Source organism: Chiloscyllium plagiosum, chromosome 21 (assembly GCF_004010195.1).
Source record: "Chiloscyllium plagiosum isolate BGI_BamShark_2017 chromosome 21, ASM401019v2, whole genome shotgun sequence".
NCBI lineage: Eukaryota > Metazoa > Chordata > Chondrichthyes > Orectolobiformes > Hemiscylliidae > Chiloscyllium > Chiloscyllium plagiosum.
Genome location: NC_057730.1, coordinates 34,810,015 through 34,837,872, shown reverse-complemented (window position 1 = coordinate 34,837,872; position 27,858 = coordinate 34,810,015). Strand labels below are relative to the sequence as shown.

The 27,858-nt window shown below is 39.9% G+C and overlaps 1 protein-coding gene across 5 annotated transcripts in view; it reads left to right on the top strand.

The window, feature by feature from the left end:
• Positions 1–27,858, top strand: part of usp22 (ubiquitin specific peptidase 22) — a 128,149-nt gene that overhangs the window by 75,965 nt on the left and 24,326 nt on the right. For all 5 annotated transcript variants that reach the window (XM_043711780.1, XM_043711781.1, XM_043711784.1 and 2 more), the window contains 4 exons: positions 6,372–6,485; positions 9,782–9,883; positions 25,732–25,901; positions 27,254–27,401. In XM_043711780.1, coding sequence (XP_043567715.1) covers positions 6,372–6,485; positions 9,782–9,883; positions 25,732–25,901; positions 27,254–27,401 — 534 coding nt within the window. The remainder of the gene's footprint in view (positions 1–6,371; positions 6,486–9,781; positions 9,884–25,731; positions 25,902–27,253; positions 27,402–27,858) is intronic.

Here is a 27,858-nt window from a genome sequence, read left to right as displayed (position 1 = left end):
AGGCTCAAGTACATGTTTGCCTTTTTTTAACATTTTAAATTTCATGCTGCTGAGTTGTGAACATCTGTGTCCAAAATATGCTTTAACATCCCCTTCAATCATTTTATTTTTGGTTGCTTGTACTGAACTCATGTTAGTTGGTGAAACTCAATTGAGTTGTAACTTGCATTTGAACTGAAATTATTGGGACATTTTAAACACTACCCCTTTTGTGCATTGGCATATGTTGTGAATGTACAAGGTTGAGGACAGATTGAACTTAACCAGCGTGTGTTTGTTGTAGGATGTATAATTTAGTACTATTTTCTCACCCAATACAATGTAGTATCAAAAACTCCTAGCAAAACTGGAATTAATGGAAATTGGAGGGCATGTTCTTTACTGGTTAGTCATACCTGGCACATAGCAAAATGATCATGGTGGCTGATGGTCGATCTTTTCAGTTTCAACATCTCAGCTAAAGTTCCTCAGGGTAGGGTACGAGGCCCAAGCATCTCCTGCTGCTTCATCAATGACTTTCCCTCTATCATAAGGTCATGAGCGGAGGTGCTTGCCAATGATGATTGCATAACATTCAGCACTATTTGTAGCTGCTTAAATACTGAAGCACTGCATGTTCAAATGCATTGGGGTTTAGACCATATCCAGGCTTATCCGAAGATATGCAGATTAGGTGAATTGGCCATGCTAAATTGCCCATAGTCTTCAGGAATGTGTAGGTTAGGTGCATGAATCAGGGGAAATGTGGAGTAATAGGGTAGGGGAATGGGTCTGCTTGGGTTACTCTTCAGAGGGTTGGTGTGGACTTGGGCCAAATGGACTGTAGGGCTTCCATGATTGGCCTGTCAACTATCCAGGAACGTTTTGTGCCATGCAAATGCTAGGCAATAACCATCTCTAAGAGAAAGTCTAACCACCATCCCTTACCATTCAATAGTTTTACCATCACTGAATCATTTATACTACCCTGATTTTCATGCACCCCAAAATCACAAAAAAAAAGTCTTTGGAATTATCAATTTGTATTTGACATAAATATAGCAGTGAAATATAGGAATACCGCAGTGAATAACTTGCCTCCTGACTTCCTCAAAACATGTTCATGTCTACAAGGCACAAGTCAGGCCTGTGATGGAATACTCCTCACTTGCTTGGGTCAGTGAGTTTCCAATAATGCTGAAACCTGACACCATCCCAGATGAAGAAAGTTGCTTGATTGGTACCATCTCTACAACTATCCACTCTACTCACTGACACACCGTATCCATGTGTACCTTTTTCAATTTGCGCTGCAGAAATTCACTAAAGATCCTTGGACAGCAACTTAGAAGCCCATGATCACTGTCATCTAAAAGGACACCGGCAGCAGATATACCACCTTCAAGCCAATCACCATTCTGACTTTGAAATCTGTCACTGTTCCTTCACTGCTGGGTCAAAATCCTAGAATGCCCTCCCTGAGGGCATTGTGGTTTACATATTGCCCGTGGATTGTAGTGGTTTTGGAAGGCAGTCCACTATTATATTCTCAGGCAACTCTGGATGGGCGATAAGTACTGGCACAGCCAGTAATGTCTGGATCCCATGATTGATTTAAAAAAAATAATAATTAGTATCTATAGTTGGGGAATTTGGTACATTTGAACATCTTTAAAGGATGCTGTATACTCAGCTGGGAGGTTTCCCTTCCCCATTTGTTGCCAGTACTTCTTGCATGCATCTGATGGAGGGCAAATGCTAATGACAAAGTAATATTTGTAACAGATTATGCTGCAAATTTTCTTGCTGATAGCAGCCTATTTGGCCTTTTATATGGCCATCAGTAGAATCTAGCCAAACAGCACTTATCAATCTTTATCTAACTGACAAGCTCTGATGGTTAATTTTTTAAATGAGCACTTTTTTTTTTCATCGTTTCTGATGTATCTTGTAAGGACACAAAAATATACACAATACCATGCATGGATTTACCTGTGCCTTGGAATGGCCCCAACCAGTTTCAACCATCCCCAAGGATCTGGTTATCCCATGTGACAACAGCATGCAAGTAAAGGATACGGCATCATATTTCCCTGCAGCAGTGAACCATGTGACAAGTGCCACAAATGAGCTAGCTTCCACAAGCAGGAATAGGGCAGATCCAATGTCCAGGCCTTCCACCGGTGAATCCTGCAAGAGCAAATGAGTTCGCCTGCTAGTCCACTGCAATAAATAGCCTCCTTGGCCAACCTCATTCATCTCACTTTGTAGGACCAACACCCCCCTTCAGCAACCAGGTGTGGTCTCCACAGTCTGTGCCTTCACCATGTCTCCTGTCCTAACTGCCTCATTCCAGCCTAGGATGCATCCCAACTATCTCTGCATCATGTTTGACCAAAAGTTAATACATTTAGGAGTTAATACATTTGTAATAGGAGTTGCTCAGGAAAAGCCTGTGGGTCAAGGGCACTTTGCTTCTCTGGAGCACAGTGCATTGCTGCTTCAATTTGTTAACCCTAGGATGGCAAGCTGGCATGGTGCTGCCAACTACATTGGCTTGAATTCTGACAGCCTGGACTTAATAGGCAAAAATCATTAATTGCAATACACTAGACATCTTGCAGCATTTTGTTAACAAATTCTAAGTTTTGTTCCTTGCTTGGAAAAAAAAACTCAAGTTGCCATAGTCTTATGAAAGCATAAGGTTGCTCTCTAATCAGAGGCGCGACTGGTGGTGGTTTAACCTGAGGATCATGATGCCTCGAGTGAGGGGAGAGGTTGAGTTGTCGAGATTTTCATGGTAACCGAGCCAGTGCAGGAATTCAATCTGTGCTGCTGATGTCATTTTGTATCACAAATCAGCCATCTGTTTTGTACAGCTCCAATATAACCGCTCTGCTGTTAACTATCCCATAACTAATAAAATCAAATGTCTTGTATGCCTCCTTCACGACCTTATTAACCTGTCTGGCTACCTTCAAGAACTTGTGGAGAAGCACTCCAAGATCCTTCTGTTCCTCTGAGCTTCCTAGTAACCTGCCATTCATCAAGTACTCATTGTCTTACTTCCACAGTCCATTGCTGCATATTTATCAAGGTTAAATTCTGTCTGCCACCGATCTGCATATTTCACCAATCTGTCTGCATCTTCCTGTGACCATAGTCTTTTTATGCACTAACTATCTGGCCAATGTTTGCATATTCTGTAAACTTACTTATCATTCCCCTCACTACCTCAACTATATATACATCACAAACAATAACGGAAACAGCACTAATGCCTGTGATATGCTACTGGATACCCGTTCAGTCTCAGGCAGCTGTCTACCGTCACCTTCTCTCCTGCAACTAAGCCAACGTTTGATCCAATGAATAGGAAAGGATGTGGGACAATGCTGGTGAGTGGGACTAGGTCAGATTGGGCTGTCTAGCCAGCGTAGGCTGATTGGACCGAAGAGTCCATTTCCATGCTTTATGACTCTATGGCTTGCCAGGTTGCACTCTATCTGATTTGCTTTTACCTTCTTTTATCAGTTTCCCATTTGGCACTTTGTCAAAGGCTTTGCTGGCATCCATATAAATTTTATCAACTGCACTACCCTCATTTGCACATGATCACCTCAAAATTCAAGAAAATGATCTCCATTTGACAAAGCCATAATGAGTCTTCCAGATCAAACTTTGTCCCTCCAAGTGGAGATTAAATCTCTCCTTCAGAACTTTCTCCAGTCGTTTTTGGTTGATGCGAGACTTACTGGTCTATAAAAGTGGTAGAGATAGACCAGGGAATTTTCAAAGTGGGACCACATTAGCAATCTTCTAGTCCTCTGGTATCTCCTGTGGCCAGAGAGAAATTTAAAAACCTGGACCAGAGTCCTAGTACTTTCTCTCTCACACCCCAGCAGCCTGAGACAGAACTTTTCTGGATCTGGGGATTTGTCTGCTCTTTGAGACTGCCAATACCTCCTCACTCTCTGTATTAATCTGCTCTTAAATCTCTGTAGTTCTTCCTGAGTTCTGCACCTATATTCACTAAGGAGTGAAGACTGATGAACCAATTGTTTAACACCCTGCCACTGCCTTCAAGTTCCAAGCACAGATTGCCCTTTGGTCCCTACCAAGCCTTATTACTCCCCTAGTTATTCTCATCCCCTTAACAGAAAGTACGCTTTAAATTAGAATATGGTACAATTCACCCTGAAATTAAGGTCTTGGATCTATTAAAGGAAATTATGAAGATATGAGCAGCATGCCCATTATGGATGGGGCAATTTAAACTAAAAGGATTTGTCAGTAGACAAGCAATAGCTGGTACTTAAACCAATGTTTGCAGTCTTCTGTCTGCAAAGATATGTATGTGCCTCCAGGGCAGAAACATCTGAAGAGAAAAATAAATCAATTGAGGTTAAGTATAGAATTTAAAGGTTGCACTAGATTGAAATAAGTGGCTTAGACATTTTTAATCTACCAGTTCAGGCATGCTCATTGGAGGAGGTAGGACTTGGAGGCCATATTTTTCAGCCTAGTAATAGGGGTATTATCAATGTGCCACAAGAGCCTTAAGAAGTTACCTTAGATATTTTTAATCAACCTATTCAGAGATCTATTGCACACCTCTGGTGCAGGTGGTATTTGAAATTGGGCCTTCCTACTCAAACTAATTATTCTACTGACAACATTTTGGAAGATATAATTTTCCACTGGCTGAGGATCAGGCAGCTGGGGAAAAGGTTGGGGCCTGAAGCAGATGGCAAAACTTACTCTTTTTTTACTGCTGAATGCAGAGGAGTTCTCCACTGCCACCTTTGAGGCATGGGAGAGGCCTGTTTGTGAAGCTGCTGCTGCATACCTGTAACCTAGATTGGGGAATGCTTGGGGTTAGTGGTATGGAGGAATTAGACACAGCAGTACCCCTGCCTCTGGGCTCAGCCTTTTCCCAACTTAGGGTAAAGCAGCAGTTGGAGAGAGTTGGGTGGCAATGAGCGCAGGGTATTGGCGGCTGAGGAGACCCACTCTGCAGATATCATCGGAGAGGGAAGCGCCACATCTCCAGCTGTAGCCTCAACTTCCTATATGAAGTACTACAAGACCTGGTTCTTGGGATAAGATGTATCAAATAAATCCAGTATTCCTGGGAAAACATTAGGAGATCATAACCACTCTCTCTTGAAGTTAAGGGTAATAATGGTAAATGATTATGAATTATATGGAATTGGAATAATTTTAAGGGATTTGTAATTGGGCATAGAGATGCATAGAAATGCCAGCAACTGAACATTTCTCTCCAAGTCCTTTGACTTTGTTCCTAATAGGACTGTGGGTGTAGCCACCTTCAGTGCATTAAAGTGGTTCAAGAAGACAGCTCGCCATTCCCTTCTTGGGGCTCGGCAATGAATGCTGGCCTTGTCAGTGAGACCCACAACCTGCAAATGAATAAGGAAAGGACAAGCCCTCAGCATTGACTTAACAGGAGCTTCTCCATTTGCTGAATTTCATTCGTAGATGTTACTGGATCCATCAGTTACAATGGATTGTTAACAGGAGCTTCTCCATTTGCTGAATTTCATTCGTAGGTGTTACTGGATCCATCAGTTACAATGGATTGTTATTGGATTAATGTTTTTGTTGTATTTTTGTTTTTAAGTGAAATGACTGCTTATAGAATCTGCTGATCTTGCTTTTAAAAGATTGAGGTAGATCCAATTGAGTTTGTATCTGTACCTGTTTTGGGTTTCTCAAATTACTGAAGGATTTTCAGGCTGCCTGATTCCTGTGGTATGTCTTGCCCACCTCAGATTTTGAGCTTTCTATGGCCACATGCACCCAGAGAGCTCTAGCCTAGCACATTGGCTGCCCATACTTAGAGTGCGCCTCATTCCAGAATGACTTAGCATGCTTGTTCCTGCCAAACGCATACACTTTTTTTTCTGGGATACACAAGCTAGGAATTGGCACTAATAGACTGACTGACTGCCAAGGAGATGGATGAGCATCTGGAACCAGCTCTGGTGCTACTGACCTGGCTTCATCATGGGATACCTCACATGAACCTCCCTTACACTGACTCTATATTTGGATTGGGAGAGGGAAATGGAACTTGCCAAAAATGGCGGCTGTCATTGATTGTGTCTGCAACTTGTATGTTCTGGGGTGGATCTTCTGTTTTTGTCCTGAAAATCTTTTTTTCCCAAAAGGAATTCTGTTACAACTTTTCTGGCCGTCTTGGTCTTTTGAACCTTCAGAGAGAGAGAATTGGGTCTGAATGTTCATCCTTTCTGTATTCAGATTTTCTTTCAAAGTTTGTTCTAATGTAAAGTCAACAAATTATTTGTAATAGTGATTATATCTATTATTTTCAAAATTTATATTTTGGTTTTCTTTCTCTCCACCAGCCATAGACCTCTTGTATGGAGGTATATATTGTTTTATGTGTCAAGATTATATATATGATAAAGACATGGAACAAATTGCCAAAGAAGAACAAAGAAAAGCATGGAAGTTGCAAGGTATGTGGTAGTGACTTTATATGTTTCGTTTCATGTTTGAGGTAGTGTTTAACGGATGCTCCCTAATGAAGTTAGGGGAAAACTACTATCATGAATAAACGATATAGTGTAAAAGTCATGAATTATTTGTGCTTCTCTTGTGATTGTGATTATTATGTGATTATTATTAAAAAACTGAAATTTTTTTTTAGTTAAGTGAAGTTCATTCCTAGTACAATAAAACATTCTATTTTTGTATCTAGGTATTGACATACCAAAGGGATTTGGTATGGTTATAGATAGGAGCAGAAGAAATTTTATGAATGTTGATTAAACAGGAAGTTAGTGAGAAGAGTCTTTTGGGTAATTAGATTCAAATGTAACAAAAGCATACATTGATGTGTACAGTACAGGCAGTTTGGAGTCAGAATGCTGGTATTTTGTAGGGATACCTTTTGTCTTATGATGAAGAGGACTTGTGTTTAGAAACTGCAAATTGGGTTGAACAAATTTGTGATGACTGCAAAAGGTCCCTCCACCATGTTTGCTAAGATGGAGAAAGCAATCTGTGTTTTTATTGGAGTCAAAGATTGACTACTTTCTCCTCTGTCCACCTGCAGAAGGCAAGCCTTAGTTCTACATGTCCCAGGTTCCCTCTCAATGATTTCTGAAACAGTTCATTCATTGCAGCTTTTCTTCTTTATATTAAAGCTTTAAGTTATGCAAGTTGCGTTTTTTATAACTTTCTAATATGTGCCTGTTTTGTCAAAGTGAGCATAACTAAAAGCTAGCTGCAAACTTTACTCTTAGAATCAAATTCGCCTAACATCCAGCCCAATACATGAGTAAGGTGTTGTCTGTTTGCTATCTGTTTTTGTACCTTTAATATTTGGCTATTTGCATTGGATTACTAGAACCTTTATGCTTTGTCTCAGTTATTATGTTGTCTTCTACACCATTGATAACTGCCATAACTCATGTAATTAGTTATGGTTAACTTATTACTACGAGGGAAATCATGTTCCATATCTGTTTTAAAAAAAAAAGGTTGTTAGCATCTCCTTGTGAAACACCATTAAGTTACCATTTCCCAGGAAGTTTTATTTATTGCAAACCTTTTGTCTTATTTTTAATTCTTAATTTGTCAGATACTTAATGAGTCTTGAATTGTATATTAGTCTTGTGCACTGATTTCCATTGAATATGTGAATCTTGACAAGACAAACTGCATGTATTGCATTGCAGCCTTTCTGCTAATTTAGTTGCTATAGATGTACAACAGTATGATTTAACTGATCAGAGATAAACCATCTGGAATGGTGCAAGTTGTAGCCTGTGTAAGTCATTTTTATTTTAAACATTTTTGTTAAAGAAGTAAGGGCAAGGGAAAAAAAACTTGCATTTATTTTCTGTGTTATCCCAAAGCAGCTACATTTTTCATCTGGTCTCCTTCCTATCAGAAAGATGTGAAACTTGAAAGGGTTCAGAAAAGATTTACAAGGATGTTGCCAGGATTGGAGGATTTGAGTTATAAGGAGAGGCTGAACAGGCAGGGGCTGTTTCTCCTGGAGCGTCAGAGGCTGAGGGGTGACCTTATAGACATCTACAAAATTGAGGGGAATGGATAGGGTAAATAGACAAAATCTTTTCTCGGGATGGGGGGAGTCCAGAACTAGAGGGCATAGGTTTAGCCTGAGAGGGGAAAGATATAAAAGAGACCTAAGGGCAACTTTTTCACGCAGAGGGTTGTGCGTGTATGGAATGAGCTGCCAGAGGAAGTGGTGGAGGCTGGTACAATTGCAGCATTTAAAAGGCATTTGGGTGGGTATATGATTAGGAAGGGTTTGGAGGGACATGGCAGGTGGGACTAGATTGGGTTGGGATATCTGGTCGGCGTAGAAGTGTTGGACCGAAGGGTCTGTTTCCATGCTGTACATCTCTATGACTGTAAAAATTCCAATCACAGCAATAAAATGAAGCATAGGGCCAGTTGAGATTTGTGCAACTGCTCCAGTAGGGCATGTCTGGTTCAGAGTGTGATTTGTATTTTGTTTTCTCTCCCATCTCTCTCTTTGTCTACCTACAGAATTACCACCATGTACAGAATAGGCTCAGGTCCACTTAGTCTGTTTTGTCTGTGCACATAGTTTGACTCCTCACTGATTAGATTTTTTTTAAACTGCAAATGTATTTGTACATTGCCCCTTACAATTGCATAGAGTTATGAAGGGTTTACTTCACAAAACAGCCCATTTGGCACAAGGAGTCCATGCTGGTGTGTGATGCACTTAGAGAACAAATTATAAAAAGGCTTAGAGGCATAGAGCTGTCCAGCACGGAAACAAACCCTTCAGTCCAACCTGTCCATGCTGACCAGATATCCCAACCTAATCTAGTCCCACCTGCCAGCACCCCGCCCATATCTCTCCAAACCCTTCCTATTCATATACCCATCCAGATGCCTTTTAAATGTTGCAATTTACTAGCCTCCACCACTTCCTCTGGCAGCTCATCTCATACACGTACCTCCCTCTGTGTGAAAAGGTTCCCCCATTGGTTTCTTTTATATCTTTCCCCTCTCACCCTCACCCTAGACCTCCAGTTCTGGACTCCCCCACCCCCCACGGAAAAGACTTTGTCTGTTTATCCTATTCATGCACCTCATGATTGTATAAACCTCTATAAGGTCACCCCTCAGCATCCGACACTGCAGGGAAAACAGCCCTAGCCTATTCAATCTCCTTATAGGTCAAATCCTCCAACCCTGGCAACATCCTTGTAAATCTTTTCTGAACCTTTTCACGTTTCAACATCTTTTCGATAAGGAGACCAGAATTGCACGCAATATTCCAACAGTGATCTAACCAATGTCCTGTACAGCCACAACATGACCTCCTAACTCCTATACTCGATGCTCTGTCTAATAAACGCTGCCTTCACTATCCTACCTACTTGCGACTCCACTTTCAAGGAGCTATGAACCTGCACTCCAAGGTATCTTTGTCCAGCAACACTCCCCAGGACCTTACCATTATCTAAACCTACCATTGTATGCAATATTCCCATCCCTCTCAAATACTTAACTAGCTTTTCCTTGAAGGCACTGATAGTATTTATTTCAGTGAAATACTGAACTCCATTAAGTGGCTTGATTTTAGCTCCTCAGGAAGGATCTTGTGGAACTATGTAAGACTGTTCTCTGGAATATGATGGAAGATTTATGTCCACCTTGTAATTCTTTGCACTTTTATTTAGAACCTGAGTGACATTAACCAGATCATATGTTATTAAAATTGAATTTTTAACCTTTTTTTAAGGGGTTGGTGAAAAGTATTCAACGTGGGAACCAACAAAAAGAGAATTGGAGTTACTACGGCATAATCCCAAACGCAGGAAGATAACTACAAATTGTACCATCGGTAAGTGAATTAAAATGTGGGAAAATGAAGGGCCAGGAACACCTGTGGTAATGGTTTGAAGGTCATTAGTTTGGCAGTCATTTCCAAAATTTTGTATTATATTACAGTAAAATAATGGGGCACTTAATCATTATTTTTCTTGGCACTTTGTGCAGTTAATAATGCTTGTGATGAAATAACATCATTTGAGGATATTGATAGACCAGTGATCCATATTGGACATGTAAGAAGGTTTATCTTTTTGGATTTTCAGCAACAGTCTTGATTCTTCACTGTGAAAAAAATCAAAGTTCCATGTCCCTCTTTTTGTTGAGATTAATTGTGTCAAAAGACTTTAATTTTGCTTTTTGCATTTGGCTTGTTTAATCTTGGGATATCTAATGTTTAATAGCAAGTCTCTAATAATATCCATTTGATAAGTGACTTTACAGTCCTCCAGAATTGATGCTGGTCAACACACTGGTCTCAAGTTAGTTTTCTATTGATCTTGATAATACATAAATGCTCAGAATTCTGCCTTTAGCTAGCAAAGCATGGAATGTTTGGGCTGTCAGTTCAGGGCTTTTTGAGATACTTTGTGCTGTCTTTGGCCACACTAGTTGGGGTTATAAATCAGTCTTTCCTTATCAATGAGAAACAGACAGCAAATGAGCAAAAACACTGGAAATATTGAAATAAATACTCTGATCAATCCATATCAGTGGAAAGATTAGACAAATTAATAATTCAAGTTGGAATAGTTCACACTGTTTGCAGGCTTAATGTTGGTCTTTCAAAACCATTTTGTATAGCATACTGTTTTCAGTTCAGGATTCAGTGAGTTTGTTAATTTGGCCAATCTTGAAATTCATTTTGTTCTTGTATCAAGAATGTGAATTTACTGAAATTGTGTACTGTTGAATGGAAAACAATGTTAGCGATGTACAGTAAATTGAGTCAAGATGTGACCTTACCCTTGTAAGGATTCTCCTTCTGCTTCAGTTTGCCACTATGTGAACAGTTGAAATTCGTAGTTAACAACATCAACAGGTTATTTAGCCCACCCTCTCACTCCAGCTAAATTGCATGTATCCATACAATTTCTTCCCTACAAGAAGGTCGTCCTAATCCAGTGCACACTCAAAACCGAAAGAATTGTGGATGTTGTGAATCAGAAACCAAAATAGAAATTGCTGGAAAAGCTGAGCAGAAATGGCAGCATTTGTGAAGAGAAATCTAAGTTAACGTTTTGGGTCTGGTGACCCTTCCTCAGAACTGATGGTAGCTAGGAAGATGTCAGTTTATATGCAGAAGATAGAGTTGGGGGAGGGTCACCTGCACATTCTTGATCTTTTTTTCCAATAGCATCGCAAAATGCTGGCTGAGGGTTGCACCACCCCTCAGTTCCACTTTATCCTCTGGCTCATTAACCTTGTTCACAAGAAGGCCAGTGTGTCAACTACAGTCACGCACCTAATTACATCTGATCTTGACTCCCTGGATCAATATCTATCAATAGCTTACATGTTGCAACCTCTGCCACTAACTGTCATTGAATCATGAAACTCGCAATGCAGGAGGGCCATGTTGACTGCTGGTTCGAGCTCTTCAGCTGGTGCATTCTCTGAATTCCTCTGAATTCCATTTCACTTGTCACTTTTTGGACCTGTTTATTGCTTCCTCTTTTGAATACTTAAATGAGTGCTTTTTAAACTTTGTAGCTTTTACTCCTCTCATCTATTTGTGTAAGGGATGTCTGAACAGTAAACAAAAGCGAAATGCTGTATTTACAATCTATGTACTTGAGGCTCCTTTATGTTGCGATCACCAATTTCACAGTTTATGTTCAGTGCATGCTGTCCTCTTGGACTCATGCTGTTGTTACTGGTCTAAAATGACCAACATTCCCTGTAAGCTGCACAGCTGTTTGGAGGTTCCACACACCCTGATTGGCAGGCTGATGTTGGCTTTCAGCTTCATAAGTGCATGGATTTCTGAGGTCTGCATAGTTGGGGGGAGGGTAGGGGATATTTACAAAAAATGTAAAAGATGAGTACAGTTGTAAATGAATGCATATTTCAATTTTTTACTTGCTCAGTTAACCAGCGTCAAGCAAAGAGTCATGCTTTCAAATCAACTGTCTTCTCCGGGTTTTTTGGAAACCTTTTTGAGATTATAGAATTAAATTATTTGCTTTTACTGCATTTTTGACTTTGCTACTACACAGCAAATGGAATTGAATATTTAACTAACTCTTCAGTTGTAGACTTAAAAAGCTTTTAGAATGTTTTGCAGGTACATGTTCTAATCAGCTGAAAATACCAGTGGGAATCCAATCAGATGGTGGGCAGGTCAGATAAATGTTTAGTTTCTTCTCATGATGTAGGCATTTTTCGGTTTTTACATTTTCTTTTCTCTTCCCACTGCTTCCCACTCCTCTTCCCCTGCTTCCCCTCTCCCTACCTCTCTTCACTTCCCCTCAGTCCTCACCCCTTTTTTGATCTGTCTACCTTCCCTATTCTGACCAGATTAGTTTTAGAACCTTTTGGCCTAAATCAAACTTGCCTGCCCCCTGTAAGCAATTTTAAATGTGTTCCTAACTAATAAAGAAAACATGGCTTACTTTTGTTTGAAGGGAGCAAAGGAGCCCATTGGTTAAAAGAAAACAAGCCTGAGTGAATTGAAATAACACTTGCCCCTCAGGAGGTTCCAGGTTTATTGTTTTATATGTTTATCACAATCTCCTAAATCTTGAATGCAGTTTTGCAGTATTTTTCTAACAGGGTTTTTCGTGCATGCACCTCTTTTGGCCAATTGTCGTAGAATGTTTCCCAGACTATTTGGATTGCAAATATTAGTTGAATCTGGGTAGCATCACAAAGCACAGCTTTCATGTGCTGGAAGACTATCCAATCCCTCATCTGTGACATGGAGGTTGGCGCTTCTTTTCTTTCAACACTCGATGGTAACTATGACATCCATGTTGGGAGTCTGTTGCTTTGTCTTTGGTGTTTTTGTTCTGCTACACTTCCATGGCAGTTGCAACTCTCTCCTCTCCCTCACTTGGGAGATTTGTTCCAAATTACGTGCTTCCATATGTCAAATAGAGCCCTGGTTAGACCGCACTTGGAATATTATGTTCAGTTCTGGTCGCCCCATTATAGGAAGGATGTGGAAGGGTACAGAGAAAATTTACTAGGATGCTGCCTGGACTGGAGGGCAGGTCTTATGAAGAAAGTTTAAGGGAGGTAGGACTTTTCTCATTGGAAGAAAGAAGGACAAGTGGTGACTTGATAGAGGAATACAAGATGTTGAGAGGCATAGACACAGTAGATAGCCAGAGACCTTTTCCCACGGCAGAAATAGTTATTATGAGGGGGCATCATTTAGACGAAGTTTTAGAGGCGATGTCAGAGAGTGGTGGGTAGGTGGAATGCAGTGCCAGCGATGGTAGTAGAGTCAGATACATCAGGGACATGTAATCAACTGTTAGATAGGCACATGGAAGATATTACAATGAAGAGCATGTAGGTTAGTCTGATCTGAGAGTAGGATAAAAGGTTGGCGCAATATCGAGGGCTGAAGGGCCTGTATTGTGCTGTACTGTTCTATGTTCTGTGAAAGTATTTGAAAAGGGGGCAGATGGATTTTGACATGTCCGAGATTTGAGAGCAATGCAGAATCGGGCATTAAAGAGAATTTGAGACCAACATCAGTCATGATTTTAGTGAAGGACAAAGCAAGCTTGGAGGGTGAACAGCCTACTCTTCTTTCTGATGTTCTCACATTCTGTTATTGGAAAGTTAGTGAGTGTTATTTTCCTGGATGTTCAGTTATTGAATGTTGCAGTCAGGGAGACTATAAGCTTTTATGAGCCATCTCCGGTTGGGTATGGGGTCTGTATTCATAGTGAATCTGGGTCGAAAACATCTACAACAAATGATGCACAAATTGCAGAGAGGGGAAGCTCTGTAAAGAGAACTGAGGGGCATCTTCCATACCCAACCTGGGTTTTCAAATTGCATTTTTTAAACTACCCCAAACCGTGTGGTACATTGTTGAGGGGCTGGATGGTCTCCTCTGTTTCTGTGCACCAGGTGATAGCAGTAAGTGGCTTCCAGCTGCTCCTGCCAAAATGTCTGAGGGGCTGATTGGAGCACAGAAACATGGGATTGAGGAGCAGGAGTGGTTTATTAGGCACTTTGAGCCCCCTCCTCCACAAGGCAATAAGATTGTGGCTGGTCAAGTTGTGGTGTCAGCCCAGCGTTCCTGTCTGTATCCTATGATCCATGACTCACCTCACGGCCAAATATTTCACTAATGCATCTTCCTTCCGTGACTTCCGCCACGCCCCTGCCACTGCCGTCGTCGCCACTACTTCTGTCCCCACAAAAGCCACACCACGGTGGCACAGTGGTTAGCACTGCTGCCTCACAGCGCCGAGAGACCCGGGTTCAATTCCCGCCTCAGGCGACTGACTGTGTGGAGTTTGCACGTTCTCCCTGTGTCTGCGTGGGTTTCCTCTGGGTGCTCCGGTTTCCTCCCACAGTCCAAAGATGTGCGGGTTAGATGAATTGGCCATGCTAAGTTGCCCGTAGTGTTAGGTGAGGGGTAAATTTAGGGGTATGGGTGGGTTACGCTTCGGCGGGTCGGTGTGGACTTGTTGGGCCGAAGGGCCTGTTTCCACACTGTAATGTAATGTAATCTAATCTAAAACCGTTTCCAGTAATTCATTCAAATTAGTAGCACGTGACTGCAGATGTGTTTTTGGGTTTCGAACTAGGTGATGCTTTGACAATTTAAAGTTGCAACAGGTCAAAGTAAGCATATATGCAACTTTTGGCTTCATGGGGGCCATGGGGTAGTTGGTGGCAGAGAGAGAAAGTAACTATCCACAGCACCATCCATTGCAGTGTGGTTTCCCCAAATGAATGTGGTTTGACTTCTGATGTCTACGCACCAAGCACACCATAGAGTGATTTCCTAGAAGGTCATGTTGTAACAATTTAATCTGATTAGGAGTAAATTATACTTGGTTGGCAGCTGGAAATGTTACATTGTTGGGATGATTTCACTAGTTTGGCTCTTACAATGAGTGAATGATTTTTTTTAAAGAAACCAATAGATTCTGGTAGGGGTGTTTCTTATTGGACCACTCATAACCTTCAGTTATCTAGATGTAGGTTTGCTCACTGAGCTGGAAGGTTTGTTATCAGATGTTTTATCACCATTCTAGGCAACATCTTTAGTAAGCCTCCAATGAAGCACTGGTGGTATAGCCTGCTTTCTATTTATATGTTTGAGTTTCCTAGGGTTGGTGATGTATTTTCCTGTGGTGACATCATTTCCTATGGTGATGACATTTCCTGTTCTTTTCTCAGGGGTAGTAAATGGGATCCAAGTCCGTGTTTATTGGTAAAGTTCCAATTGGAATGTCATGCTTCTAGGACCCCTTGGCATCTTGGTAGTCCACAAACACTCCAACACACTAAAACAGCAGCTAATGAATTGGAAGACCTTATATAGACAACAAGCAAAACTAATGTCATTTACAAAATATCTTGCAAGAACTGTAACAAATACTAAATTGGACAAACAGGCAGAAAGCTAGCCACCAGGATACATGAACAGCATGACCCACTCCCACTTACATACAGATGAGGAAGGACACCACTTCGACTGGGACAACACATCCATCCTAGGACAAGCCAAATAGAGGCACGCATGAGAATTCCTAGAAGCATGACATTCCAACCGGAACACTCTCAACAAACACATGGACTTGGATCCCATTTACCACCCCCTGAGAACAGGAAATGACATCACCATAGGAAATGACATCACCAACCCTGGGAAAATCAAACATACAAATGGAAAGATCTTTGCCTGTTTCCATAAAGTGTCAGTTTTTTTTTTAAAAGAAAGTTTAAGGAAACAGGCAAAGATCTTTTTCACATTTTATTGGTTAGAGGTTGCAGTCTCTGCCTTCCCCTGCCATGTTGATTCATTCGGGTGGAATAAGTTCTGGGAAAGACAGGGATAGAAACTGTTTTCTTTGTCCCAACCTCCAGTCCCAACTGTTGTCACTTACAGATCACCTATTGTATGAATCCATTGTTGTCTTCCCTTAGATCTCTTTAACCTTTTATCTCTCATTTTGCAATCTATTTTTGGTACAGGGATCTATCTAATCTTTTTGTTAAATTACAGTTGGCTTCAAATCAAGATCTGGAGTAGATTAAAACACAACCACTGTTGCATTGAGGAGGGTTTGGCATTCAAAACATGTCTTTTCAACAGTGAAAATTTGTTACATGCACCGTTCATGAAGTGATGTATGTTAACTTCAAAAGATACATGATGTGATGTTAGTCACCTTCTGGTAGGAAGGTTATGAAGGACTGCAGGTGGTGTTGCTTCTTGTGATTGAGTGCATTTAAATATTTAGCTGTTAAATAGATTCTTGCACAAAAAAAACCATAGACTTAAATGGCATACTTTTGAAAGACTACATAAAAATACATGAAGCCCCTTTCTTCAAGCTCCCTGAGCTTGGTTCATTTCTTGAACTATTTTTCATATATCAGTCTCCTATTTTTGACTGCGGTCCTAAATGTGCATACCATACTCCTACCTGGACTGCATAGTATTGGGAAAACATAATCTAGTGAATATGTCGGCAAATGCATGCCTGTAATTTATAGTTATATTCGCTGGGTGACGTGTTTCACTTTGACATTAAGACTGAAAGTGACGGGTTGAATTTAAGATTTATCCAACCTTGGGTGATTTGTGACTCCCAACTTGTAAGTTGTCAGTTCCCTCTGTCTAAATCTTGTTTGATTTTGTTTAACATTTTTATTTGGGAGAGGAAGAGCCATACTTCATGACCATGTTAAATGGTACCCAGAATCAAGGATTGTTACATTTGCAGATGGAGGTCAGTCCATTTCGCCTGTGCCATTATATTCACCAATGCCAATCTCTTGACCTTTTCCTCCCATACTGCTCCCCATTTCTATCCAAATAATCATTTAATGCCTTCTTGAATGCCTCAATTGAACCTGCATCTGCCAGATTTCCACGCATTGCATTCCATATCTTAACAGCTCACTGTGTGAAAATGTTTTTTGCCCCATGTTACCCTTATTTCATGTCCTCATCATTTAAATTTATGCCTTTTCATTCTTTTTCTCTCTTATAAGCAGGAACAGCTTTTTCTTATCTACTGTATCCAGTCCACTCATGATTTTGTAAACCTCCATCAAATCTCCCCTCAGCCATCTCTCCAAGGAGAACAGTCTTGATTTCCCTGGTCTACCCTCATAATTGAAGTTTCTTATTCCTGGAATCATTCGTGTAAATTGCTTCTACATTCTTCAATGTGTTCATGTCTTCCATGTAATATGGTTTTGTACAAGTTAAATATCACTTCATTGCATTGTACATGATGCTCCTATTAATAAAGCCAAGAACACTACGTGTTTTAGATGCTCTCTTAACCTGATGTCACCTCCAATGATCTGTGCATATATACACTCATGAGCACGGTCGATTCTGCTATAACACGTGTTTCTTCAATGTGAATTGGCTTTAATGTGATTGAAGAATTTACACTTTTAGTTTTAGAACACAAACTTTCCTTATCTTTATTAGTTATAACGCAATTCCAGCCCATTAATTTAAGTGGCACAGCTATTATGCAGTATTCTTAATGCAAGATTGTACAAGAACAGAACTGTCGAGTTATATCAGAGCCAAATGTATGGCATGCAAGTCTGGTCTGCCTCCTATAGGAACGATGTTCTGAAACTTGAAAGGATTCAGAAAAGATTTGCAAGGATGTTGCCAGGCCTGGAGGATTTGAGTTATAGGAAGAGACTGAATAGGCTGAGGCTATTTTTCCTGGGGTGTCAGAGACTGAGGCTTTTATGATTTTACAAACTTGTAGGGGGACATGGATAGGATAAACAGACAAGATCTTTTCCCTGGGATGGGAGAGGACATAGGTTTAAGGTGAGTGGGGAGGGGAGAGATATAAAAGGGATCCAAGGGATAATGTTTTCATGAAGGGTGGTACATGTATGGAATGAGCTGCCATGGAAAGTTGTGGAGGCTGGCACAATTACAACATTTAAAAGACATCTGGGTGGGTATATGAATAAGAATGGTTTAGAGGGATATGGGTTAAACGCTGGCAAATGGGACCAGATTTGTATAGGATATCTGGTCGGCATGGATGAGTTGGACTGAAGGTTCTGTTTTTGTGCTGTACCTTCTATGACATCTTGAAAAATGTCCATATTGCATGAAGGTGGATAAATCCTCAGGACCTGATCAGATGTACCCAAGAACTCTGTGAGAAGCTAGGAAAGTAATTGCTGGGCCCCTTGCGGAGATATTTGTATCATCGATAGTCACAGATGAGGTGCCAGAAGACTGGAGATTCGCTAATGTGGTGCCACTATTTAAGAAGGATGGTAAAGAAAAGCCAGGGAACTATAGACTGGTGAGCTGACATTGGTTGCGGGCAAGTTGTTGGAGGGCATTCTGAGGGACAGGATTTATGTGTATTTCGATAGGCAAAGACTGATTAGGGATAGTCAACATGGCTTTGTGCATGGGAAACTATGTCTCATTAACTTGAGTTTTTTTGAAGAAATAACAGAAGGTTGATGAGGGCAGAGTGGTGGATGTGATCTGTATGGACTTCAGTAAGGCATTTGACAGGCAACTGGTTAGCAAGAGTACAGGGAGAGCTAGCTATTTGGACGCAGAACCAGTTGTGTAGGGTTGCTTTTCAGTCTGGAGGCCTGTGACCAGTGCTGTGCTGCAAGGATTGGTGCTGGGTCCACTTCTTTTCATCATTTATATAAATGATTTGGATGTGAGTATCAGAGGCATAGTAAGTTTGTAGATAACACTGAAATTGGAGGTGTGGTGGACAGCAAAGGAGTACAACAGGATCTTGATTAGATGGGCTAATGGGCTGAGTAGTGGCAGATGGAGTTTAATTTAGATAAATGTAAGGTGCTATGTTTTGGAAAGGCAAATTAGGACTTGTACACTTAATGGTAAGGTCCTGGGAAGTGTTGCTGAACTAAGAAGTGCAGGTTCATAGTGGAATCTCAGGTAGACAGGAATAGTGAAGAAGGCGTTTTGTATGCTTTCCTTTATTGATCAGAGCATTGAGTATAGAAGTTGGGAAGTCATGTTGCAGCTGTACAGGACATTGGTTAGGCCACTTTTGGAATATTATTTTAAGTTCTGGTCTCCCTGATATATGAAGGATGTCATGAAACTTGAAAGGGTTCAGAAAATATTTACAAGGATGTTGCCAGGGTTGGAGTGTTTGCACTTTAGGGACAGGCTGAATAGGCTGGGGTTGTTTTCGCAGGACTGTCAGAGGCTGAGGGGTGACCTTGTAGAGGTTTATAAGATCTTGAGGGGCATGGATAGGATAAATAGACAAAGTCTTTTCCCTGGGGTGGGTGAGTCCAGAACTAGAGGGCATAGGTTTAAGGTGAGAGGGGAAAGATATAATAGAGACCTAAGGAGCAACGTTTTCACTCAGAGGGTGGTGAGTGTATGGGATGAGCTGCCAGATGAAGTGGTGGAAGCTGTCATCCATAGCTTGCTGATGGTGAATCACTAAAACCACTTATGTAAAAATAAATTATTAAATTGAAGTAAGAGTAGAAAATGCTACAAATACTCAAGTCATGCGGCGCTGGGTTGACGTTTCTGGTAGATAACTATTTTATCAGAATTGGATGACACCAAAATTGGCTGGCTGAATGCAAAGCCATTTGCCCCTAAATCTTTGATTGAGATTCTTGTGTGATGTCTAATTTTATGCTTGCATTGAAGTTAACACAAATTAAAATAAACACTACCCATGTTTTTTTCATCATTGTTTGAATTGCAGCAATCTTGTGGATTGCTCCTCTTTTCAGCTGCAACTTCCCAAACTGCCAGTGAGGGGCACTGTATGCTTTCGTTATGTTGCTGGAATCTGCTAGAAAATGGCTGTATAGATTAATCCAACTTGCATCCCAATAATAATTCCAAATATTAGCAGGAGGTACAGATTGATTACAGATTCCAAGTGCTAAAAGTCCGTACTTGTTAAAATGGCTCTTAAAATAAATCATTATAGCTATCACTGGTATCTAATGTAGCCTGTGATGGAGAACAGAATAACTAAAAGTCAACAAAGCTTAAAATTCACAAAGTTGAGATTGTGTTTTCTTTCAACAGACAGGTTGGATATCTTGTTAAAACAATTGAACATGTAAGTCTGCGAAGTAGTATCATTATCCATATAACCAATTGCCATAAATTGCTCCAATGCTCTGATTCCTTCTGTTTTAAGATTGAAGACTATTCAATGTTCTTCTGTGACTAAAGTGTATTATCGTTGTACCTACTGGATTGGGCAGCCCTCAGTTTTAGCAAAAAAGGGGAGGGAATTGAATTGATATTCATGCATCAACATCAGGTGGGAGTTCCTAAGGGTAGATATTTTTGAACAAGTATTTCAGATATGTTGTAGCACTCCTGAAGCAGATGTGACTTGGATCCAGACTTCCTGGCTCAGAGACAAGGGAATAGCACAGTGCCATAAAAACCCATTGTTCGTTAGTAGCCCAACCATCTTCAGCTGCTTCATTAATAAAGGTGGGAGGTACAAAAAGACAGCCCATCACTGTCGTCTTGAGGGTAATTTAGAATGAATGATAAATGCGGACCTTGCTAGGGTTATCCACTTCCCATAAAAACTAAAAGATAATTGAAAGAGTTTAAGAAAAAATAGTGTAATAATTTCTCATGTCAAAATTATCTGTATTAAATCACTGTCAAAGCAAATCCACACATTCTCTCTCAACTTGGCTAGCTCTTTGAAAGAAATTATAAAGCTGTTGGAACCATACAACAGGGATATTGGACAGTGCTACTTTTAGTATATGTATAATAGATGAATGAATAGTATGCAGTAGTCTAATTAAGATTTGTCTCATTTTACCATCTGTAGCCAGTTAAATTTGAGTGGATATCAACGTTTTTCTCATGTAATGTTCACTTGGATAACTTATATCTGGATGTTCTTTAAGCCTCTTAAAACTGCACATAAGCATTAGTGAAAAACCAAGGAAATTTCTGCAGTCTTGACTTCAAGGACTTGAATGATTTCTGAGAGGCTGAACATTGCAAGGTTACACTACTTTCACAATGTAACAAGACATTTCCTAATTTGCTTTGAGTTGCAGCTACTTGACAAGGTCCCAGCAGAGCTCCATCATTGGTTTAAATGATTTTCATTCACAGGATTTGCATATTGGTGGTAAGACATTCCATCCCAAATTAACCCTTCTATCAGCTTTATGAAGCCTTTACTCACTTGAACAATTTCCCTTTTTTTGCTTTAATTGTCCCCAGTATACTACTCATTTCTCCCTTTTAAATTCAAGATGTACAGATTCAATATCTTTAAACAATTAGTTTAATCATTCATAGTCAGATCTGAGGAGACCACTTCATGCTATTGCGCAGTGCTCTCTGTCAGTAAAATTGTTAACTGTTCAAAGATCATCCAGATGCGGGAAAAATAATATCTAGTTTCTGGAAATAGGTTTTTAAACAACCCCCCCCTTCCCCTCCAATTGCCTCTCCAGTCTCTCAAATTAGTGCAAGAAACTCATGGACCTGTTTTTGCAAATATTTAAGGTTGTTTGATTGTTTCCCTCCCTTCTAGCCCATCAAAATCTTCGCTAAGGTTATTCTCACCCACTATCTTTGCTCTGAATTTGAATGTTCCCTTCAAGGCTTGAATGTTTTGTTTGCTTTCTTATCCCTGAGTTCACGATATAATGTGCACCTATTTTGCTCTTCCTACTAAACTATTGAGCACTTAACTTTCATTTCCGATTATCAAATTGGTTAATATTTGTGCTTCTCAGGTATAACCCCTCTGTCAAACGTGCCGTCTCCTCATGTGCCCCCAACTACCTCCAAGGGAAAGAAATTTTCAGCCCTTCCTCAAACGACCATCCTATCCTTGTTGTGAGGTAATAGTGCTAACCGCTGAGCCACCGTGCTGCCCTAATAAAAGATGAGCAGAAATTTGCCCCACCTCAAATTCGGGAAGGCATTATCATAACCTCTTTGTTTCCTATCTGTGAGCTCCATTCTTTAGCCAGGCTAATGTTTGAGGCTGAATCAAATTGTGTACAATCTCTGGTGTATTTAGTCCTGGAATAAGCTTCAGTATAAATCTGCACAATCTCAGAGACCAATTGTTTTCAGCTGTACCTCTGCTTATCTAAGGTGTCAAACTGTATTCAATGCCTTTATCTCATGGCTTGGTTTAGTTTTAATATATTCCTGCCAATCTTCCGATTGTGGTTTTTTTTAATAGTCTCTGACTTCAACTGCTCCACCATTGCTGGTGGTCATGCCAGTAGCTACCCAGGTTCTCTCTTCTGGAATTCTATACTCACCCCACAAATCACTTTCTATATTCCTCTCCTTTTAATGTGCTCCTTTAAAGCTTATCTCTTGGGGCCACCATCTCATTAATCTATTTCCTTTATGTGGCATGGTGTCTGAGTTAATCTGTAATGTTCCTATAAAGAGTTTGGATTGTTTTTCTTTTGAAGTGCTATTAAATGCAACTAGTTATGGTAATGAGCTACCACCTTCTAAACAATTGCAACGTGAATAACATAGTCCAATTATTTTCTTATTGGATAGGGAGTTCCAGGTTTTTGACCTTTTTTAATGGAATGTTGATATATTTCTCATTCAGGGTACTGTATAACTTGGAGGTGCGGTGGTGTTGTGGTGAACTTGCCACCGCATTTTTCTTTGTAGGTGGCAGATGTCACAGGTTTGGAAGGTGCTGTTGAAGAAACATTAGCAAGTTCTGCAGGGCATATTGCAGATGGTGTACACTGCCAGTCTGTGCTAGTTTGGAGGAAATGATCATGTTTAACATGGCGTGATGATCAAGCTAGATACTTTTTTTTCTGGGATGGTTTCAAGCTCTTGAAATGTGGTTGGAGCAGCAGTTATCCAGGCAATCTGGAAGTGTTCTGTCTATCTTGACTTTACTTTTGTAGATGATGAATAAGCTTTGAAGATTCAGAACGTCTGTCACTCTGTGAAATTCTAAGTCTCTGACATGCAGTTCTAGCTATAGTATCCCCATTCTTTATCCAATTTTGAGTCAGTGGTCAGAATGTTGATAATGGAGGTTTGACAATGGCACTGTCCCATTGTCAAAGTCAAGGGAGAGATGTAGAATGTCCATAACCTGGAAATTGCGTATAGTGAATGTAATCTGCACTTTATCATCCCAAGCTTGAATGTTGACCAGGTCTTGCTGTATTAAATCATGGACGACTCCCAATTTCCCAGGCAATTAAGGCAAACTGAACAATGCAATCTTTGGTGAATATTCCTACTTCTGACCTTATGGAGATTGTTGGAGCAGCTGAAGATTGTCAAGACAGAATTTTAGACTCAATGTCCTGCAGTGGGATAGCCTGGAACAAAGGATGGATCCCCAGCAGCTGCAAATGTTTCCTTTGTGTCACATGTGACTGAAATTGGCAAGTTTGCCATAACCCCCAATACTGTTTTCAGCTTTCTTAGCGGTTCTTGGTCCCATTTTCTGAAAAAGGCAGCCTTTGTGTTGAGGGCAGTTACTCTTGCCTTGCATTTGGATTGGGCTTTTTAGTCCACCTTTTTGGACTAAGGCTGAAATGAGGTTGAGCTGAGTGGTTCTTGTGAAACTCAAACTGAGCATCAACAGGCAAGCTATTCATGAGTAAGTGCTGCTTGATAGCACTGTTGATGTCCCTCTGATTGTGCTGCTTTCTATCACAATGTTCCGGATAGCCTCCCAAGTGATAATTAGCTCATTTGAAATTGTGGGCAGAAGATATCTATGCAAATTTAAACCCTACAGTTGCTGTTTAATGGAATAGCTTGTGTATTTAGTCCTGGGCCATGTTTTCAGGGCTGTAGTAAGGATGCTGTCAGTCCCAAAGACTTTGCTTATCTGTCTACAGCCACTTCTTGATGGCTTGAGGAGTGAATCAACTTGGCTGAAAATGGACTGCTGTTATGTTGGAGACCTTCGAGGCTAAGCTAGGTCAACTATCCACATTTGTAATCTTTCAGCCAGAAGTAACTTTTTAATGTGCTCCATTAACATTTGGGAATGTGCATTCTCATGAAGCCTCTTCCATTTATATCTGGAAGCAGCAGGATGGCAGAACTTTGATATATCTCTGTTGGCAAGAAGATCAGAAAAATAACATGCTTCTACTACTTGGCCTACGTAACATGTACATTAGAGCTTCACCATGTTGTTACCTCCAATTTTGGGTATACATGGTTGCTGTTGACATACTGTCCGACATTTCATATTGAAATAGTTTTGGCTCCCTTGCTCAATATCCAGTCCAGGAAAGCTATGCCAGACCATAAGAATGTATAGCCCACAGTATCTTTGACTATCCAATTTTGAGCTGCTAGATCTATTCTAATTGTTCTAATTGATCCAATTTTAGCAATGTGATAATGTACCTCAGTACCAAGACAGAAATTCATCTCCACAAGAACTGGTAGTCCCTCTTACTGATATAGTTGCAACTACCAATGTTAGTAACAGGCTGGTAACCAGGTATAGTTTATTGAAATCATTTCAGAAGGCAGTGTGCTGAAAACGTCTTTCTTGTTCACCAGTCCATAATTTCAGCTGCCTGTCAGTTGAAACGTTGAGCATTTTACTGAGTTAATGCATTGGCTAGATAATAGCCATTATTGCACTTTAAATTTCTAATTTAAGGTAGAAATTTGTTGTCCTCATGAACCTTCTATAACTCGAATCGCCAAATCTTTCAAGTAAGGCCACATCAATGGAACATTCTAAGCAAACAGAATCTGCAACAGCTTGGTCAGCATAGAGTTTTAAAGAGTGTCTTATGAAGAAACATTATGTTGAGGGCTTTAGGAATGGAATTCCAAAGCTTAAGGGCCAGCTAGCTGAAGGCGCAATGCAGTGGTTGAGCAATTGAAATCAGAATTGTTGAAGGAGTAAGAATTGGAAGACCACAAGAAATAAGAGTTTTGGGGCTACAGAGGAGTTCAGAGCTTGGGAGGAGCAAAACCAAGGAAAGATTTGAACAGTAAGTTTAAAATTGAACATTGCTTAAATCGAAATATGTATGTTGTTGAACATTGGATTGGCATAGACGTGTTTTGTGTCCTGACTGAGGCCCACAGGAGCAAATTAGTTGAGGCCAGGGCAAACTCAGACACTTATGAAAGTGGAAAAAGTTTATTACTGATATCCTGATGATTGGGTGAAGCAAGGGATGAGTGAGTGTTATTCCAAACAATAAATCAGTGAGCACTGGAGATCCATGTTGTTGTTACTGTTTACTATAGAATATGAAATGATCTGGGAATGGGAACTGAGAGGATAATCTGAACGCAATTGTTTTTCTAAAATTTTATTGAATTAAAACTCATAATAATGGAGCAGGACCAATTCATCCATCAGACCCAAATTTTGTTCTAAAATGTTAAAGCTTTTGTCATCCCCAGAAGAATAAAAAAAATGTACTTTGGCTAAATTTGTGACCTTGTATTGCAGCTACGAAGAACAAATGCGCTTGTTGGTAAATGCATTTCTTGCTAATAGCCTTGTTAATCTTCAAAATAAAATTAGTCTTAATGGAAGGTTTAGTTTTTTTTAACCGAAGTGCATTTAGTTTAATATTTACAGCAAATTGACCCAATATGAAAGAAATGCCACGTGCTGTTCCTTTAACTTTGTTTTTTGTTTCTTGTTTCAGGTCTCAGAGGCCTAATAAATCTAGGGAACACCTGCTTCATGAACTGCATTGTCCAGGCACTTACCCACACTCCACTACTCCGGGATTTTTTCCTTTCTGACCGACACAAATGTGAAATGCAAAGTCCCAATTGCTGTCTGGTTTGTGAAATGTCTAGGCTATTTCAGGAGGTGAGTACTTATCAACAGATTAGCTGCATTGGGGATGGTGCACAATGGCCTCTAATTTGTTATCAGTGCTAATTTATAATTGTGTGTATCAAATAGGAGAAAAGGCAACATCAGTGACTACCTCATGCCAACAGCCTTAACATGTTCAGTTTTTAGTTTTTAAAGCTTCTATTTACAGTTAAACATGCTTCATTAAATGTATGAACCTCTCCTTTTGGTATTAAAAGTTTTCTTCTGTTCTAGACTGTAGCTCTTATTTGTGAACTTCAGGATCTGAAACAACAATTCAACAAGACAACAGATGTCAAACAGTCATTGGTGTGTCTAAATAAATTACTGTCAATGCAATTCACTTCACTGTAGCATCAGCTAACATCATGCTATTCCTTTCACATTACTGTGACATTAAATCCAAAACTTTGAGTAAAACCTATTTCAATAGCCATTCTAATGTCTGTGTTTCAAGAGTTTTTTCTGTTACTGTGCAAATTTCTTAGACAAATAAAAATAGCTATGAACAGATTTTTCTTTTGACAAAGAATCTTACTTGAAATATTTAAGTGGCCCATTTTCACTCTTTCAGATGCCAGCAGATCCCATTTTAAACATTTTTACTGCTTTGGATTCAATTTCAGTGTTTAACCTTTCTCTCTTTAAAGCCTAATGCGCTTTCACGTTTCAAAGCTCTAACACTCCCTCAGACATTTTGCTTTTACTTACTTAAGTATCTTACACAAAATGGTGATCACCTTCAAAAAGGTTTGTCAACAAACTAGTCACAACAGACATTCTCTGAACTGTGCTGAGTGCTTAATCCAATCAGCACCAGGCAAAGAAGTGGCTCCGTGGGTATTGATTTGCCTGTAAATCACTGAAGTATAAGGACAGGTTTTACATTTGCTTCCTTTCTAAAATTCTTGATGCCAATATGCAATCTACAAAATTAAGCATATACAAAAATGTCTGTTTTTCACCAAATTTGTATTACATGTTGTATTACATGTTCTGGGAGACTCTTTTCAGCCTGAAATTTTTTTCTAGAGTCTGTTCATGTTTTTATTGTGTTCAAAGGAGAATACTGATTCATGGTTCACCAGGTTCTTGTGAAAATGAAGCATCTTATTTCCTCTGAATGTAGCCTTCCATCTAGTTACCAAGGCGTCAGCACTCTAAAATGTCTGACCTATCTAATTAGGGACAGCGGCTTTGTCAGAGAACACTCAATGTTCTTGCATAATTCAAGCATATTCAATCGAGTATGCTGATTCATTTACTTGCAATAATGTTTGATTTTAATTACTGTATGTATGATAGTTTTTCATTTTTTCAATGTTTCTTTTCTTTTCATACAGTTTTACTCTGGTTACCGCTCACCACATATTCCATATAGGTTATTGCATCTGGTTTGGACACATGCACGGCATTTAGCAGGGTACGAGCAGCAGGATGCACATGAGTTTCTGATTGCTGCACTAGATGTTCTACATAGGCACTGCAAAGGTATGGACCAATTATAGATCTCTAACAAAGCTGAGGCCTTTGTTGGTCATGAGTCTATATATTCCTTTAAAAATAAAATTACGCAATTAGTCACAAATGTGGAAGATAGTCATTGGTGTTTTTGTTTCTCCTCTGTGGAGAGTGTCCCTAACACTCTAGGATAATTACTAAGTTTTACCAGCGGCTTAAATTTTTAAGTAGCCTGGCCTTTGATCAAATGTTTTTACTTATTGCTGTGTTGTAATTTGGTAAGTTTTGTTTAATGCTATGCAAAGAATTTAATCATTAGAGCAAGAGTTAAAGGTATGTCTGTTTAGAATTGAGTGGAGGAAGCAGATTCTCCAAGAGGCCAGAATTGGAACAAAACAATATTTGAAGGATTTTAGGTTGGAGCTGATGCAGTGGTGAAACCTTGGAAATATAAAGATTGCTTTCACTGGAATATTTAAGAAAACTA